At 37.5% G+C, this 19,731-nt stretch overlaps 1 protein-coding gene across 10 annotated transcripts in view; it reads right to left on the reverse strand.

The window, feature by feature from the left end:
- Nucleotides 1–1,489: 1,489 nt before the first annotated feature.
- Prrc2c (proline rich coiled-coil 2C) overlaps nucleotides 1,490–19,731 on the reverse strand; it is a 71,934-nt gene continuing 53,692 nt past the window's right edge. For 4 of the 10 annotated variants that reach the window (XM_075988424.1, XM_075988422.1, XM_075988420.1 and 1 more), the window contains exons 24-35: nucleotides 17,508–17,609; nucleotides 13,963–14,164; nucleotides 12,042–12,245; nucleotides 10,717–10,829; nucleotides 10,229–10,365; nucleotides 9,407–9,638; nucleotides 8,958–9,080; nucleotides 7,610–7,828; nucleotides 6,880–6,983; nucleotides 6,412–6,538; nucleotides 5,360–5,596; nucleotides 1,490–3,385 (exon numbers count right to left, since the gene is read on the reverse strand). In XM_075988424.1, coding sequence (XP_075844539.1) covers nucleotides 3,128–3,385; nucleotides 5,360–5,596; nucleotides 6,412–6,538; nucleotides 6,880–6,983; nucleotides 7,610–7,828; nucleotides 8,958–9,080; nucleotides 9,407–9,638; nucleotides 10,229–10,365; nucleotides 10,717–10,829; nucleotides 12,042–12,245; nucleotides 13,963–14,164; nucleotides 17,508–17,609 — 2,058 coding nt within the window. In that variant the 3' untranslated portion in view covers nucleotides 1,490–3,127. Of the gene's footprint in view, nucleotides 3,386–3,841; nucleotides 3,895–5,359; nucleotides 5,597–6,411; nucleotides 6,539–6,879; nucleotides 6,984–7,609; nucleotides 7,829–8,957; nucleotides 9,081–9,406; nucleotides 9,639–10,228; nucleotides 10,366–10,716; nucleotides 10,830–12,041; nucleotides 12,246–13,962; nucleotides 14,165–17,507; nucleotides 17,610–19,731 lie in introns of all 10 variants that reach the window. The other 6 variants (XM_075988425.1, XM_075988423.1, XM_075988427.1 and 3 more) reach the window with 5 other exon arrangements.

A 19,731-nucleotide genomic window follows, 5' to 3' on the forward strand; every position in this document is an offset into this window, starting at 1 on the left:
CATATGCACTTGGATAATACTTGTTCTTTTGAACAAAGTTTTGGACTAACTGGTTACATAATGGAAAACTCAATGGTAATAAACTATGAAATACGATGCAAAGGTAGCACAAGAAAAAGCAAACAAGAACACCGGTGAAATCATACCCAAACAGGTTCACTCTGGTACTTTCAACTCACAATCCACGATGTCCTCCCTTAACCTTTCACATCTTGCCTCCAGACTGAAGTTTAAGGGTTACTTCTAAAATTTACACAATGAAAAGAACTTTTCAAATTATACCTACTCCCCCCATCCTATTACTCCTTCATAAGCACATTTATTAAGTGGGAAAAAAACAAACCCAAAGATCTGTAAATTAAACTAACATCATTGGCTCTCAGCCTTCCTAATCCTTTAATATTTGTTGAGGTGACCCCCAACCATAAAATTATTTGTTGCTACTTTCTAACTGTAGTTTTGCTACTGCTATGAACTGTAATGTAAACATCTGTCTCAGGCAATCCCCGTGAAAGGGTTGTTTGATTCCACAGGTTGAGAGCCACTGACTTATGCAAAGTTAACAGTTTCCACTGCAGGCCTACCTGGGCAAAATTATCAGTGGTGCTCTACACAACAGAGTAGACTGTTGCAGACACAATGCAAGCTATACAGGTTTTTAACCTTTTAAATTTAGGAAGATTAAACTTAATATGCAAAGTAGCTGTGATTGAAGTGACATAGTAAGAAGGCAAACGTGACATAATGACTCTGTCAGGGTTGCTAACCCTCTTACCATACTTCTCCCGGTCCCTTGGATTAACCAGAACTTTTAAAAAACCACAGACCAGAAAACTCAGTCAATGTCTGAGTATTCCACAATACATTATTAATGACTTAGTGACCAACTCTGCTAAAGGTCTGTCTAGAAATCACATGTCCTATATATAGGAATAAACAAAATCTCCCAGAGCCCTAATCCTGAGAGCTAGAATTCAAGGCATGTGCCACCACGCCTGGCTCTCTAGGTGGCCCTCCCCTGCTCTGGCCCTAGGGTTTCATACAGCCCAGGTTGGGCCTCAAACTTGCTACCCAGCTGAGAATGACCTTTATACTCCTGGTTCTTCTTTTGTTTCCATCTTCCAAAGTTTGATTAACCTGAGAACAGGGGCCATAACTATTACCCTCCACAACAATACTGACATTGAATAAGCCTCAAAATTCTTGTAACTCATGGAAAATTCAGATGACAAGACTTCTTTTCTTCTCCTCTACAGTGTAAATGCACTTTTTTTTTGAGACAGGGTTGCTTTGGAGCCTGTCCCAGAACTAGTAGTACTTGTAGACCAGGCTGACCTGGAACTCACACAGATCCACCTGTCTCTGCCTCCTGAGTGCTGGGATTAAAGTTGTGCGCCACCACCAACCAGCGTATTAATGCATTGATTATGGTCTTTGGTACATTAACAAGCTTTGCTTCAGATTTTGGAATGGATTAGAAGCTTCAAGATTCATTATTTAGAGAATACTTTATTAGTTTTTGTAATCAAACCCACGTAGATAAGACCTTACATATTTAATACAGTGCGTTACCCCTGTACAAATGGGAAAAAAATTAAGTTCAACATTTCTAGACCAATATGGCTGTTAATTTCTGTACAATGCCAACTCAACACGGTAAACTGGGATACTTTTTTCCAAAGTTGACAGCACAGCTAAAGTTTCCAAAAATTCAAATTATATATATGTATATATATATTTATATTTATATAAAAAGACCAATAATAGCAGTATGTTATGCATCAATAGCAGCAACAGCTTTTCCAGGTTCTGCAGTCATTTGAACAAAATTGTAGAGACATCCAGCACACTCCATTTTAAAAAAAAAGTAAAAAACAAAATCCCAGAAAACGGCACAGTTCTGTTACTTTTGTGATACCTGGCACCATTTTTTTTTTTAAATTAGCTTCTCAATCATCATCTGGAAAGAAAACATTCTGAGCAACATCATTAAAAACAGCTCTGTTAAAGCACGGTCACTACTGTGTATCATAAAGCAGGGACAAGCTATTTTACACTCACAGAGGTATGATACAGTGCTGTCCTACATCTACAGTACTGGAGGATACAATGGAAAAGGCAGGATTTGAGACTTGATTCTACTTTTCCAGCGGAGGGCCCAAAGGATGGCATGACACAGCTCTGTAAAGAAACACTCTTAGATACGGTTTTGTTTCACTAGTGGCACAGTTCTAATGATTCATTCTTTCCATGAACATCAGCTAAAAACCGTTATTAAAAAAGAAAAAAAAATTACCCCTAAAACAAAACTCTATAACCACTGGATTCATATGAAAATGACCTAGTGGAGACAAGCAAGACCTCATCTTACAAACATTTTATCAAATGTGTTATGTTTGAATGGTGAGACCTCCAAAGAAGGAAGGAGATGCCAAGTAGTGCTTCAAAGCTTCGGACCACAATCAAAACACAGCATCATTTTAAATAGAAGCAGAAGCCAAATGTTGCTCATTTGAATATACTCAAGGATGCTGACATCAATATTTAATTGTCTTCTCACTCATCCAGGAAGAAGGGGAGATCAGTTACCTCTGTACTTTATTGTGTCCAACCAAATTACCATGTTACAAAAATAACAAGCTGCCGTAATAAAAAATAAGGCTCCTCTATCCAGCACCAGTTAGCATCATTTTACTTTCAAGCCTAGAAATGCCATAGACACATCCAAAGAACACAAGGGAGGAATAGAACCACAGCTGATATATCAATGGGACCACCCAGTGCCCAACTGAGCCACTCTGTGGTATCATTTCCTCCTATTTCTGGTTTTTCATTTAATCATAAAGCTCCTTAGATCTAACTGTATGCACTTATAGATGTGTGCACATACTTGTATATAAACTGACTGGAGATGCCTGTCAACCAAACAAATGTTACATAGTAGGTGCAAGCCTGTAAAGCCTCATCTTAACTGGTGTAGCAGCTCTATCAGCGTAAAATGCTCTATGCCCCTTGTGCATCTTCAAGCTCATCACAGGATAATATCACAGACCATTTTACCGCCATGGCTGCTGGCTTTGTTTGACTTCATTTTCCCTGCCCACCCACCCACAATACCCCAAAGCTTTTAAGATTTTGTTTCTTCGGTTTTGATCGCTTGAGGTTTGATTGGTCCAGTTCTGACAGGCTTGGTGGTTATGGTGGGTGCAGGGGGTGGCTTTTCTTCTACTTTTTCCTGACAGGCACCAGGTGGGTCAGTCAGTGTTTCAGGAGGTTTACTTGAATCATTGTCCACTTTCTGGGCTTTGCCTCCTATCTGTTTGCTCTGTTGCTGTTCAGAGAAGAACCGCTGCGTGGACTGAAGAACCTCTGCTCTCTGTTTTGCCTTAAAAAATAAGAAAATAAGAACTGAAAATACTGCAACATCACCTAACATTACCAAAGCCTGTCAAATCAATCTCAGTTCAAATTTTTGTACCAGTCACAAAAATCAGTTTTTCCCTAAGTTGGTTTGGCCCCATTGATCTTTCAGTTTTTAATGCATAGGCTTCTTCCTATCTTCTATGTGATTTTTAAAAAAAATTCCTGAAGCAAGACCACCTCCCACCATCTTTCTAGCATCTGCCCTCTTATAAACAATAAAATACACATTGCTGCTGGTTCCTACTGTTTTTTTGTTTTTTTGGGGGGGGGGGTGTGGCAGCTCACTGATACTAAACTTTATTCAGGGAGGCTGCTTGCAAATCTGAAAACATACATGTAATGTAACACTTAAAACTTCTAGTTATCAATATGTGGTCTACAATAAAATGAAAAGGAAGCACTTATATTGTGGCATTACCAACACCTAGGACCAAATGTCTTGTGGCTGAGTCCTCTTCCCACAGCTCTCTTCTGCAGGGGAAGAGCATCAGAAATTAGTAACTACAACTTCACTTGATCACTAAGTTCTGATAGCTCCTACCACATTCTGAGCTGGTAAATAATCTTAGTTTCATTGACTACGTGCCCCAAAGAATATACTTACGTTAATCTGTAAATTATAGTACTGTAATACATACAATTAAAACTTAGCTTTCTACCCCTTTTGCACATAACAAAACAACAACAAAAACTCCTTCATGTTCTATAGGTAATCAACCTATACTATCTAAAGATCTAAAAACAATTTAAGAAATTTGTATACTCCCATCCCACTAATAATATTAAGCTCTAATGACATTTCTAACATGAGAAATGTTTTAAAATTAAGTGGGAAGTAGCCAGGGGCAGAAGGCTACACAATCTGCAAAGCTTTGGGTGCTAGTGCTTTTAGTAGTAACAAACAGATGGAAACCGTAGGCCCAAAGCCTAGTAAAGCTAAGTGATGTGCCATAGTTCTCCTAGAGGGTAGTCTTTGAATTTCATTACTCAGCATTAGAAACACAAAGGATATCAACCAAGAAACTTAATGAGCCAAATTCTTTAATTAGTATTATCACAAACATGTTTCTAATTCAGAGTAAAGCACCACTGTGCACATTTCGCTCTTGTAAGCACTAATCTTTTCTATTCTAGTCTAATCCATGTCGTGATTAAACAAGTTTAATCTTCACTTTTCTTAAAGTCAACCTAAAGTAATTACAGAAACAAACTCTAAGTGGTTATACAAGCAGATGGGTAAAATTTATGCTGAGAACTGTCCCCACACAGACTCCTAACGGCCTCAGCAAACCCAAGTTTATTTGTGCCTTTTATCATGAAGGATCCCAAAGTGCTTTTTTGAGTTCTTCATCTATAACTAACTGCATTCTGGAACATAGCCACCTCAGGTGGGAGGCAAAAAAAAAAAAAGATGTGGAAAACAGTTTTGATATGAAAATTACTCAAATAACTTGTGAAGAAATAAAAATCAAGATAGCTAACACGTCTTACCCATTTCAGAGTTCACCAAAACCATGATTATGTATTATACTTGGGTGGGGGAGGGGAGGCCAGGGAGGGAAAGGGGAAAAAAGGAAAGAAATAAAACGGGATAACCTATAATAAACAATCCATATTACATTTTTTAATACTTAAAAATACTGCATCCAAACTCAGATCTCCCTCAAACACGTATTTCATAAGCAATACATTTGGATAGTTTAAATGTTAATTTGATTTCTGACTATAGTGGCAAAGGGAGGTTCATAAAAGGAGGAAAAGGTAAGGATGGAAGGGAGAAAAAAAATGGGGAGGGGCACACAAATAACAGTAGTTAGCTTGGTTAAGTCTGATACAGACAATGAATGCCTGGATATATGGTTATGAATCCAGAGGCATTTTAAGACATGGTTCAGAGACAGATTCTTGCTCTGGTGGCTGTTAACACTGTACTAACCTTCATATCTTGTTCAGCCTTCAACGCAGCCTGGGCCTGATTACCTCTGACTCCAGATAGTGATCCACAAGGACCCCTGGCTACATGTGGCAAACGAGCATGGCTCATGAGGCCTGTGGTCAGCGGAGGAGGCATCTGACTGGCCAGTGCCATTGGTGGCCTCTGTACAGGCGCTGGGAAGGTGTTAGTATGTGGGGCTCTTACCAATGGAGGGACCAGGTTAGGCTGAGAGAGAATCTGAGTGAAAAAACAAAACATACAACATTGAACTGTTAAAAAAAAAAAAGCCAACCAGACTAGGTTGGCTTATAACAGAGTAAATCTGTGCCCATTCTGCCAGTCAAAGTTTTTGGATAGTGCCATTCCATTAATAAGGACAAAGAACAAACAGGCCATGCTTATAAAGTTTAACAGGAAAAATTAGGCAAAGCATGCTATGGCACTTCAGCTGCATATTCTATGGGGGAGACAGAAAGCTATAAATAATTAGAACCATGGAGTGTTTAATGGAACAACTGTAGAAAAGCATACTTCTAATCTAAACATAATCTGAAGGCAAAATAATAGTAACTTGACAAATGTGTTTCTTAACCAATTCTAGCCCAAGTTATTCTTAGTCTTCAATCAGTAAGGGAAGGAGAAGCAAACCTATCTACACATTAACTTAAACCATTCAGAAAAATCTTACTTCAACAACACAGCATAAAAACAAAAACCCATGTTAGGCCAGGAAAACTTAAGCACTGGGACCCTTCACTGAAAACTTCTTCAAAAAAGACAAAAGGAATAGGACTCAAACTGTCAGAGCTGTGTGGGGAATCTTGAGTATTGCTATTGTCTGCTTTAAAACTAAACTACTACTGCCTCGGCCTATTCATAAAAATAAATGAATACAGCTGAGCAGTACACATTCACTGTTAAACCAGACAAGTTTTCATTCAAAGGCGCACATCTTAGCTGGGTCACCTATGTTATGATTATAAAAACACAACCTTAGTAAGATTAGCCACCACTTTACAACACTAGGCTCATTCTCCCTCGGATCTGCCTACCTGGGGTGCAAACTGTGCAGGAAATGGCTGTGTCATTCTCACTGTGGCAGGGGCTGACTGGAACTGCTTCTGATAAACAATGCTGTTCATTTTGCTAGACTGGCTGTTTGGACTTGTTGAAGTAGCCCTTGGAAAAGAAGTCACTCGTCAGTAGAGCAGTGCCAAGTAATGCTGTTAGAATTTCAAAGACATTTTCTTTTGTATTTCCATCACATTTAGTTGTTAATTGAAACAAACAAAGCTCAATGGTAGCACTATTAAGAAAAGCCAAGGTGAGATGAAGTTGTTACTTATATTAAAGGATCTTCCAAAATACAGGCTTGACATTGTAGATAAAATTAACAAAATAATTGTCTTACTCACTTCTGCTTAACATGGGACTGATAACACATTAGGTGATAACTGAATTCTCAAAAAATTTTTCAATTATCTTTCAATTTCCTAAGCAAATTTACATGTCCACCTTACCGGAATGGACTAGATGTTGGCGTGGTGCTCCGACCACCAATTGGAGGTGTCCCCGGTTTGATATCAATGCCACTTCCGAAGGCTTTTAGTTCCATTTCAGACATCTGAGAAAACACACAAAATAAAGTAACATTCCTTTAATCCTGTAAGTAAGTGTTGTACTTAGCATCCTATATGTGATGGCTAAACTATAAAATCCCACAACTGGTTTCAAAATTCAAAGTCAAGCAAGACATAATACTAACATTTCTATAAAAAATTTTCTGAGTTCTTTATTATTATTAGACAAAACAGGGAATATTAAAAAAGAAGCAAATAATGAAAGAAAAACACAAGCACACATGCACGTGAGGTTTTCTGAGTTGTAAAAACTGATGTTTTATTAATATTATACATTAGTTATATTATTTATTCAGTGTGTGCACACTTCCTCACCTTGAACATGGAGGTCAGGACATTTTGTGAGTTATCAGTTCTCTCCTTCAGCCATGAGTCCCTGGGATTGAACTGAGGTCTTAAGCCTTGGCAACGGGGGACTTTACCCGATGAGTCATCTTAAGCCCTTTTACAGTTACATCTGTTTTATTGTGTGCGCACACCTATGTTTTTGTGTATGCCATGGCGTACATGCATTTTATCTTCATAGTCAACACAACAACATACACATCTCTTATCTCCAAATACCTACAAGCAGCAAATCCTTCTATACACTAACCAAATTTTCACTTACCTTTCCTGTAGTTGCCATCATACTATGCTGTGTTCCAGCAGGGATTAGTCCTCTGAAAGGCTGGCTTACTTGTGCAGGACGGCTCAGGCTCTGAGCCTGTGCTTGTGGTGTTGTGTGCTGTAATTGGGGCTGAAGAGTCTGAGGCAAAGCAATGAGAGGCTGTCCCGTAGATCCAAAATTAGTCAAGGAAAGCTGAGATGCAGGTAAAGGTACTGTAACCTACAAAAAGAAGCAAACAGAAACTGTGATCATTTGCTTATAATTACTATGTGTGTATACATAAATATATATGTATACACATAGATCTTCAAATACTTTTAACAATATAAAAATATTTTCATCAAATATCCATCAACATCTTTAGTTAAGTATCTCTATTTTCTTTGTCCTCTTTAAGATAAGATCTCACTATGTAATCCTGGCTGGCCTTGAACTCACAGAGATGCCTCTGTCTTCCAAGTGTGGGGATTAAAGGTATGAATAACCCCACACAGCCCTATCTCCATTCTTGTATTAGAGGTCTGGTGACAATATATGGCAATACACTGCTCAACAACAGAAACCAGTCTTAAGAAATGCGGTGTTTGGTGATTTCATCATCAAATGAACATCGAGATTACAGATCTGTATATGCTAGCTGTAGTGAAAAAACTACATTAAATGAAACGACGACTTAACTTTGAAGATACTCACAGAGCACATGTCAAATAAACAATATACAATTTAAGTAGCAAAAGTTTCCACCACCAAAACTGCCATATTATTTGCATTTGGTCAAAATGAGTCTTCTTAATAAAAAAAACTTTTTAGTTTTCATACAAAAAGCTTTGTTTGTAAGCTATTATGAATATCATTCATAACAATGGCAAACCAAAGGATTAACGACTCACACTTCTCTAGCCTTGTGTCATGTGTAATGATGTCAGAAGAGGATATTCACTTCCCATTGAAAATCCATACAGTTAAGGTGCTACCCTTATTACCACTCTTTATAGTGCCATAGTATTATATTAACCTCTCACCTCTAACACTAATAGGTGTATCACTTATTATATTCTTGAAAAAATGGTTTTCAAACTTTCATATTAATGGATTTTCTCTTATAAACTATTACATGGAATCTCAGTTAAAAAAAAAAGATGTAAAAGTGCAACTAGAATTAGAGGCGGAGGTGTGGTCAAGAGCTGGTTGTTACAGGACTGAATGAAGCACTGTCCACTTCTAATGGAACCCCCAGAACATTCCAGTGAAGTTTGAAAACCACTTCCGCTATCTTTGTTCAATAAAAATTTCCAAAAAATAACAAAAGCAATACAAAGAATAATATAAAAAAATTGAGGAAATTTACCATGCCATAGTTTACCTGCTGGAGAGCACTTGGTGATTGGGCAGTGTTATAGAAATTTGTCTGACCAGGCTGCTGTACTTGTCCAGAATAAAGATTTGAGGCCTGGGTAAGATTGGCTCTTGCCTAGAAAAATATACAAGAAAACAGAAGAAAAACTGAGAGGGAAGTTCCCATACAATCTGTATCAACATGATCATTCTAAAAGGGAAGATCTTAGCTGGATGTGGTGGTGCACACCTTCAGTCCCATTGCTTGGGAGGCAGAAGCAGGCAGTTCTCTTGAGTTTGAGGCCAGCTTGGTACACAGAGTGAGTTTCAGGATTGCCAGGGATACAGAGAAAGAAACCCAAACCAAAAACAACAGAAAAAGATTTTTATGTGCTTAAAAGAATCTGAATTAAATAAACAAAAGCCCATTAAGAACACCATGAGTAAGCAAGCACTCCTTACCTGAAGAAGATGTGTATCTATCAGCTGAGAACTTCCTAGTCCTGATGCCTGCCCCAGCTGATGCTCATACAGTATAGGGATAGGCTGAGTATTTGAAGTCTGCTGAAAGGCAAGACCTGATTGTGCCTTGGCAAGCTCCTGGTGCTGGACAGCTGGGAAGTTGTGGATAGCCGTACCAGAAAGGACCACAGAAGGCTGCGACAGACTGCTTTGCATAAAAGCTGGCTGCGATCTATGTACGTATTAAGCAGGAGGTCATGTTATTCATAAATTTTATTTAGAATCTGAAAAGCTTAAGAACAAGATTCTCAAATGACCAAGTATTCTCCTTTCTAATTAGTAATGAAGTAGAGAAGACAATGTCTGTGGCCACCTGTTTCAAGACTATAGTTCTGCACACACCAGAACTTCATACAAAAGCCTACTCTTAGCAACAACAGTTTACATTTCACCACAAAACTGAGAGCTAACTTAATTTTCTCTTTGATACATATATACATATATATATATATGATGACACAGACACTGACAGACAAACACACATGGTCTTTAAGACCAGTGTGAGTCACCATGCCCAGATAAGAGTAGCTCAAGACAGCTGCCCACAGGTTATGAAAACTCTATCTGAACCATGTACAAAACAAACGAAAATAAGGCCTAGCTGAAATCACCAAAGACAGGGTTGTAACATATAATGAACACGCTTAATTATTTATTTTATAACATGGTACCCTAGGGTTTGGGGGAAAAGGAATTAGCACTAGATACTACATAATCCATCAATTATATATAAAAAATATAACAAATTTTAAGGCACTTTACCTATATGGCTGAATTGAAGAACTGAATAATTCCTGAGCCTGGGAAACTGCAGGTCCAGCTCCCAAACTCAGCGGGGCTTGATGCTGCCCTTGCAGTGGGGCATAGATAGGAATTGGAATCTGTTGAACTGACGTTGGCTGCAATAACAACAAAAACAGTGCATATAAAACAGGCGCAAACTTCATACATGAAATCACAAGACTGGGAAAATAAAAACAACAAAACTTCAGACATAAAAATTAAAACATTTACGGTATATATCAACTCCCCTTTAAAACCAGTTTTCTTTTTAACCTATGACTTACTGCATATTGGTAACTATTAAGTTCTGGAAACTTGGGGAATTAAAATATTTTCCAAGTTTTGCTAACAGCCTATCCACAAGATAATCCAAAGTGGAATTTTAAGTAAATGTATTATTACTAAGAATCCAAGATAAACTGCTACAACCACAGAAGTGTCAAGAAATACAGGATTAAAATGTTTACCTGAGAGAGGCCTGGTTGGAAGCCCTGCTGCTGAGCCAGGGAAGGTGGAGCCAATCGTGCATGCTGGGTATTAAATAAATGACTTGTGTCCATGTAGAAGGCTGGGATCTGAGCTACAGACCATCAGGGGAAAAAAACAAACAAACAAACAAAACAAAACAAAAAGAACAGTATTGTCTAAATTTCAGAATTTTTCAAGTAGTAAACCAAATTGCTATAGCAACAAAAAAGATTTTGTAGCTGATTTCAAATGTAAGCCCTCTGAAACTGAACAGTTACAGAAAAAGTACAATGTAAAAAGACATAGAACTTCTAGAGAGAAGTGCATGACACTTAACACTGTAAAACTGGTACTACCGGGTCATGTAAAATAAGATACCCACACGTTCTCAATTGGCTGAGTACTGGAAGCATTTCACACAAAAATTGGACCTAACCACTGAACTAGCAAAGCCACTCTAATTTTAAAAAACTGACTACAATACGGTAACATATTTTAAAAAAATTAGTATTTAATAATAATTAAAATGTTTGATATAGATTTTAAATATACAAATTTTGTGATTTACTGTTTTTTGTGTAGTAATATGCATACTATTTTTGTGGCTATTATACCTAATAGTCAAAGAAACACCCTTAAACTTATCAGACAAATCAAAATTCTTATCCATAAAACAGTTCGTATACATTAATACACAAATCTTGGAAGAAAGAACTGAAAATTCATATGCTTTATGCATTACTAGTAATCCAATATCTTTAGGTATTAGATATCAACATGCTAACTACTAAAAATCCTCTTATGAATGCCAAGAAATAGCTTCATTTTCTATTATTCAAAATTTAAACAATCAGCGAGTTTAAGCATTTTTGATGACCACTGTAACAGTCACCAAAACAACACTTTTAATTTTGCTGTTCTTAGCATTCTCTTTACCAAGAACTTTTTAAGAGAGTTTGGTGATTTTGGTGAAATAGAAAGACATGCACAAATTATTTTGCAAAGTATAAGACTAATATATGACTAATTTTTCATAAATGTACAGGGCAAAAGTGGAGACACACATATATATCCTTTCTAAAAGTTCCAGAGTTCTTGTTATGAGGAATAGGATTCAAATGTGGAGAAATACACAGATATATCCATTCTAAAAGTTCTAGAATTCTTGTTATGAGGAATAGGATTCAGATGTACAAAAGGACATATTTGAAAAGCAAAACAAAAACAAACAAACAAAAAAACCCCACAAGCTTGAAAGGGTTATGAAGAAAAAAGCACAAGTCTTTATTTTCTAAATTCCTGTAACCAAACCTAGAAATATTACCTGCTGCCGACTGAGACACATAAACTTGTGGACTCTGCTGCTGCTGGGCAATAAGGGAAGGCATACAGCTTAACTGTGAAAAATGACTTGCAGAAGGTAGGCTGCTTGTCTGCAGTTGTTGGGGTTTTACTTTACAGATATTAGGAGGATCTGATGTGGTTGTAGATTTTGTACTCAAAGAAGAGGTAGTGTAAGTACCGGCTCCTGTATTTGAAGAAGGGAGAAAATACAGCATGTTTATTCTTCATACTTATGTTTCTGGTTCTATGAGTCCTATGGACATTAAGTATTCCAGCAACCACAAACCAACACTATTTGAGAAGACCGGAGTGTCTCAGGGGTTGGCAATGGAGTTGAGTTGATAGAGGTGCTTGCCTAGCATGCACCGTATCCCCAGCACTCCATGAACCAGTCATGGTGGCATGTACCTGTAATTCTAGCACAGAGTTCCTGTGATCTCTAAACTCAGGAGGTGGAGGCAGACTCATACTCTCATTTACAAGAGAGTTAGTTACAGGCCAGTCAAGAATACAAGAGACCTTGCCTTGAAAAGGAGAGGACAGATACAGGCACACAGAAAACCAATACCCCCCCCCCCCCCAAAAAAAACCCTAACATCAAAAAACCCAATAATTTCTCCACAAAGTATGGACAGACTTTTATCCTTGTTACTATTTGTTCAACTAAACAAGCAGAGTAGCTAGACCTAGAGAAAGGATTCCAAAGAAAGACTGGGGAACATTAAAGACATCCTACCCCAGTCTTGTATGTTTTGTATTAATTTCCACTTAAGTATATGAAAATTCAAGTTAGTCTATTAAGATGTCTTAGTGGACAAATGGGTAGTGAGGAATGACTGGACAAGCTCTAAAGAAAGAAAATGATACAATTGGGCATTGTTTGGCACAGCATTACAATACAGGAATCATCTCTGAGGTCTTTTCTTTCAAGACAGTGCCTTCACACTTACCTAGATTGGCCTCAAATTTCCAACCTCCCTACTTCAGTCTCTCAAGTGCTGAAAACACAGGTGTGTGCCTACATTGGGTTTGTCTAAATACATCAATTACAGACAATATAAAAATAGGTATAGGACAGCCCAAACACTAGTGGTGGAGATCTCAAAATTAGCACACTATGTGGCACAATACGGAAAAAACAATACCACACAGGCTATACATTCTATCTATTTCCCACTGCTGTGGATACATCAGGGAAATAAACTTTGTTTTTAACAGAAGCAGCATGGTTGCATTTAGGAAAAGTAAAAAGGATGTGCTATCCTGGAAGTCAAGCATTTGGAAACGTTTGCCATTCTTAGTTTTGCTATCAAGACAGGGTTTTCTGTGTGTAACAGCCCTGGCTGTTAAGTAACTCATTCTGTAGACTAGGCTGGCCTCGAACACACTGAAATCCTCTGCCTCAGTGCTGTGATTAAAGGCGTGTGCCACTACCACCTGGCCCTTTGCCATTCTTTAAGAACTACAAAACCTCTAAGTTGGCAATTGTGCAGAACTGCAAGGAAGGATGGAGCTCATTCTAAGTCCAGGTCCTACTTGAACAGTACAAACACACCCACCTAACCCACCTTTAGAAGATGTAGATAACTCCATTAGCACCATTAAACCAGGTATATACTGGAAATTTATATTTCTCAACTGGGTTTTAAATTATTTGGATATAGTAAAAATGACAACAAAAAGGTGAACTTAAAAAAATTTAGATACTCTTTTTTAATCAACGAGGAAGGATGCAGCAACATGTTTTCTAATAAACAATCAATGAAATAGTCACATTAAAATTCTGAGAGACAAATAAGAGGCAAGAGGAGACTAGTTTTCCTAAAGAATGACCTTCTGCTCAGGGAATGGGAGTGCAGTACACAAAATAGGTATGTAAGGAAAGCTATGACAGCTTCTACCTGATAATGATGCTGTGGGAGTGACTGAAGCAACAGGGATCTGAGGCATCGATGCACTGGAAAAAGAGTTGTAATTAGCAGTGCTTGGTCCGCTGGCACTACTGCTGACTCCACTCACAATTGGAGGTGCTGTAGAAGTGACCGGAGACCCCTTTTCCCTTAGATTTGGAGAATTCTCCCATGCCTTACGCGCAGACTCCATCTGCAATAAAAGAGTCTTCTGTTAAAGCAAGCAAACAAACAAAAAAACCAAAGAAAACCCAAAAGACCACATCCTCTATATCCCAGTATACAGATTTCAAATACTGTCAGAGAGCTTACGCTTTTTACTTGCTCTCTCACCCTAAGGGCTATTATTAGTTTAAAACGGAGTTTCTTGAAAGCTTTAAGAAATGCACAATGAACTATAGCTAAAGCATTTATCCAAACACAAATATCCCTACTAATACAATAGAAGGAATGTGATTCCTCTATGGGACGGAAGTCAGAAAGGGCCTTGTGAAACACCTTTTCTCTCTCCATTCCTTTTAAAACCAATACTTCTGAAATACAGATGGCAATGTAATAGGACAAAATTTTAGGCTAGTGTATACTATCTGTAGTAATTTGTATTTGTGATCCTGGTTTACTCATACTATCATTTATTAAAAGACAGAATTGCATCTTCAAGTTTGAGCAGCATTGTTCACTAACTTTCAGATAACAATGATACCACATATGCAACTTGTATTTTTCTACCAGCTCCATTAAAAAATATAAAGACAAAAGGCAGTATTAATTTGGTTAACAGTTAAAGACAATATATCTATAATTTAAATAATATAAAAACAGGCACTAATACATATCCTTTTCTGATTTGTTTCCACTGTTTTACTGTAGCACAGTACGCATTATGTACTGGAAGACTTGAACTACTTTTATCTCTGTACACAAATGCCACCATACCCATTTCCTAAGCTTTTTAATATTAAAATTTCAGATACAGCATCTATTTCATTTTCTCTTACAGCAAATATCAATTTAGACCAGCCATTGTTCAAATGTTGAATAATTTTAGGTATCCAGTGAATTCTGAACTGGAGAGCAGAGGAAGATTCCCTCCACCAAGGCTATGAGCCAGAGGAAATTTTGGGCTGAAAAAAATAAACAAAAAAAACAAACCCACAATAATATCTAAGATGATTTGTAAGAAGTTGTTTTCCTAAGTAATATCTTTAATACTACTAACATGTTAGCCTTTAAAGTGCCAATCTCTAAATGCCCCCTCCCTGCCCCTGACAGTTCTTCTGTGATTCCCTGGCTGTCCTGGAACTCACTCTGTAGACCAGGCTAGCCCCAAACTCAGAGATCTGCCTGATCTGGGATTAAAGGTGTACCTTTAATGTACTTTATCATATCACCTTTAAAAGACACATATGCTGACTGTCATCATAAAACACTCAAACTGTACAACTCCTTTATGTTTAAGGACACACACATATTTCTCACAATCAGTTCAAGTGTACTTTATTCTAAAATAAAAGCTGTGGAGGGTGGGATGGTACTGGAACCTGGCCCCCTGACCCTACAATTCTGAGATCCTTCCTAAATCCTAGAATGGCACCTCCAGAGACCTCTTTGCTCCCACAGTGCCTATATTTGAGCTCCTACTAAGAATATGACTATAGTATTTTAGTTGCATTTCTCATTAGTTGTTCTGAATGATGGAACCCACAGTCAGGTTTATGGCATCACCTCCATCCCTTAAGGGACGACTGAGGTTTCTGTCTAGCTTCTGACAGAAGACTGGCTTTGTTGATGTGTGTGTGTGTGTCTGTATGTTTATATACATATATAATGTGATGAGAGAAAAGTCTAATGACATAATTTTTTATTAACTCAGAGATTTTTTACAAAATAATCTACATATCTAGGATATGACAACTTGTGATCTTCATTAAAACCTATTGAAAATAACTGTAAAACAAAACATCTTGTAAGGAACTTAAGTTTGTTGACCATCCTAACAGTAACCTGACATTTTGGTATGGCAGGAATTTGGGGAGATTACTATGTCTTTTCAGCTGTAGGCAAATACTATGGCATGGGTTAGACTCCACACAGATATTTGGCTTACTTTCACCTCTTACACAGCAAGAAAACAGTTTGTCTTTGGAAAGTCAAGGCTACCAAAAGTATAATTATTTTACATACTGATAATAATGTCCATATAGAACTTTTTACAAGTATTTTTCCAAGAAATATTTTTTTAATGTTTATTTATTTATTATGCACACAGTATTCTGTGTATATGCCTGCAGGCCAGAAGAGGGCACCAGACCCCATTACAGATGGTTGTGAGCCACGATGTGGTTGCTGGGAATTGGACTCAGAACCTTTGGAAGAGCAGACAATGCTCTTAACCTCTGAGCCATCTCTCCAGCCCCCAAGAAATATTTTTTTAAAAAAAGTAAAGAAATGACAGGTAAAGCTAATTTAATTTTAACTCTGTGGGATGTTAAAAATGAGTACCAGGCAAAGCGCAATAAGTATTCTAAAGAATTAACAACTGACTCAGAGATAAGTATAAAGACATTTGCTTATATGAAATTTAATCAATATAATCATAATTATCTGAATTATAGAACAAGGTAATAAACCCAGATATAGTCCTCTGAGTGGAAAATCAGCAGCGAGAGCCAACAAGAAGTAGCAGTAAGCAGTGAGAATGGGGAACAAACAGGCATCTACGTCAGAGTCTCAGAGTTTTATTAACACTCCCACAAAGTGCTCCTAAGGTTGAGCAGAGAGAGTCTAGAAATGAACACTGGTAACACGACTAAAACAGCTTAGCTTTCCCCCCTCCTGTGTAATGTCAAAGATTCACTATAATCCAATCAGGAAAACCTGCCTTTTGAGGCTAATACCATACTTGCAAGGATTAGGAACAAAAAGAACACCAATAAATAAAAGACATTTTAAAAAATTCTGTATTTTCTCCACCTAACTACTAACCCACCCCAAGGTGAATCAGAGTTCTAAAATAACCTCAAGTAATTGTCTCATAAAACAATTAACATATGTCAAAAACAATGAGAATCGGTGAGAAAAACAAGGCAAATGCTAAGACTAGCGGCACAGGATAGCCTGGAATCCTCACTAACTGAGACACTGAAGCAAACGGAGGGCAAAGTTAAAAGCCAGGCTGGGCTACTTAGTGAGACTGTGTTTAAATAAGTAAGAAAGAAAATGGCTGGGATGTGAGGTCCCAGGTTCAATCTTTAGTACTTCCATCAAAACCTCACAATTTTGCTTATCGAGTATGCTTTTGTTAACAGCCTTTTCATAAATCATTCCTGCATTCAGCTTATTCATGATTTATAAGGAAGAAAAAAAGCATTATTAGCATAGTTAGTACTGTGTATTTAAGTACAAATCACAAACAGTAATTCTATTTTAATGAAAAAATTCACAAGCACAATAGACCTTGCCAGTGCTATTATTTTGAACTTTACGCCCCTTGCAAGCAATGATTAAGGAGCCTTGGAGATGGACACTGTACATACCTTGAAGGTGAGGCTGAAAGTAGTAGGAGGAACTGAAGTTAGGCTGGAGCTCTGTTGTATAGTCTCCCTCTTAGGGAGGGGTAGGGTGTTGGGCAGGGGCACCTGAAAAGGCAGTCAACATATCACAATCTAAGTATGCTGCAAAAGCCCCATCAGTCACAGTGCTAATGTACTCTAAAAATGTTGTATCTAATTACTTAAGTTATAATGCTTGCAGAGGCCAATAACTATCTTAAAGTTCTGAAGAAAAAAACTCTCCGCTTAGGTGTGCACAAACTGTCAGGAAAAAAGAACCTGCTTTGAATATAAAGCACATACTACTCAGGTAGTGCTCTTTATACTAGAAACAAAATTTTGTATTTTAAACAAATTCCCAGGTGGTGTTAATATTACTGTGCAATCAAGTTCTAAGGAGTATGACTTTCCCAGCATATATGAGGACCCACAGGTTCTTATCCTGAGTATTTAACCTAGCAATGCAAAGGTAGAAAATCTCTTTCCTACAATATAATCAACCTCTTAAAATTAGATTCAAGAACAAGAGCAACTTCTGGAACCAAGTAAGGAACACACCCTTACCTCACATACCAAACCATTCTACTGTATAAGGATTGTGGCAAATGCTGTAAGAAACATTAGTTATTGTGCACTATCCATATTTTCTTTTTCCCTTCATAGTCCCTAGATCTTGTTATTTTACTATATGTACTGCTTTATGCTTGTTTTTGGATGATTCACTCAGCTATTCTGGAAAAAAAGGCTTGGGGTGGTTTCAGATTATATAAAAAAAATCACTTTGAGATACTATGGATTGTCTCTAATAGAGATCTGTCAAAAACATTACTTAACAAGAATTCTTTAATAAATCTTGAAACTAGCTAAACTATAGCAATAAAAATATCAGTTGTACTTAACTCTGTGGAACACTCAAAATTCACAATAATTTTAATATTAGATAATACTAACTACTACACAAGTTAAGCTATTTATTTGAAAAGCCTGTACTAGGGCTGGAGAGATGCCTCAGTATGCTTACTGCATTTACAGAGGACCCAGATTCAGTTCCTGGTGCCTCATGACAATACAGTTCTAGATTACCCACCATCTTTTCCCGGCCTCTGGGGACTCCTGCAATCAAGTGGTGCACATAAACTCACTCAGGCTTATACATATACTTATAAACATACATTTTCTAAAAAGAAGCCTACATAAAAGTCACAACGGAAATAAACCTAAAATGTGTAAATACAAAAAAAAGTTCTACATTTCAAATGGAAGCTTCCAACAGAACACGTCTCAAAAGGATGTATGGTTTTTTCCATGGAAAACTGTTACGGTTAGCACAGAATCACTACCACATTTGGCCCACAGAAGCAACACTGAAGGCATCTAAATTGAATGTTAAATAGCTCTAACCCAAATTATGTTTTACTCTTATAGATGCCTTAGATATATTACTAATAATCAAATGTAGACTTATTCACGCATACACAAGACTAGATTTCTTACTCCAAAGTAGCTGTCAGGATACAAAGTCACATGCTAATTGACCTTAGGAGCACATGGAAACTACTGTAGTGTTCATATATGTATTTTTTCAATGATAAAATGTGATAGATATAGAGAATTATAAAATTCACATTTCCCCAAATATACCTCAGACCATAAACCAGCAGAGAGCATCATACATTTTCTTGAAAAGGTGGCCTTTGAGAGAGAGAGAGAGAGAGAGAGAGAGAGAGAGAGAGAGAGAGAGAGAGAGAGAGAGAGAGAGGGAGGGAGGGAGGGAGGGAAGGAGGGAGGGAAGGAGGGAGGGAGGGAGGGATGGATTGAGATTCTCTGGTGTAGCTCTGGCTATTTTGAAACTCACTATGTAGACCAGGCTGGACTCAAAATCACAGAACTCAGAGATCCGCCTATCTCTGTTTCCTGAGTGCTAGGATTAAAGGTGCGTACCACTGCAGCCCATCTGAAAATGCGACATCTGACAATTTTTTTTTTAATGAGCAAAGTTGGCACAATTAAAGCATAAACTTTGTTTTAATGTTAATGGCTGATAACCTAGCAGTGAAACCAGCATTCAAACCCAACCAACAGCTCTTTTTCCTATGTTTCCTATTATAAAAGAAATTCTTCTCATAAAGACGGAGAGGGGAGTGGTAAATTCCAGGTTTGGTGCAATGAAGCAATCTTACAATTCTAAAAGCTGGACAAGCTAATCAAG

Source organism: Microtus pennsylvanicus, chromosome 10, assembly GCF_037038515.1.
Source record: "Microtus pennsylvanicus isolate mMicPen1 chromosome 10, mMicPen1.hap1, whole genome shotgun sequence".
Taxonomy (NCBI): domain Eukaryota; kingdom Metazoa; phylum Chordata; class Mammalia; order Rodentia; family Cricetidae; genus Microtus; species Microtus pennsylvanicus.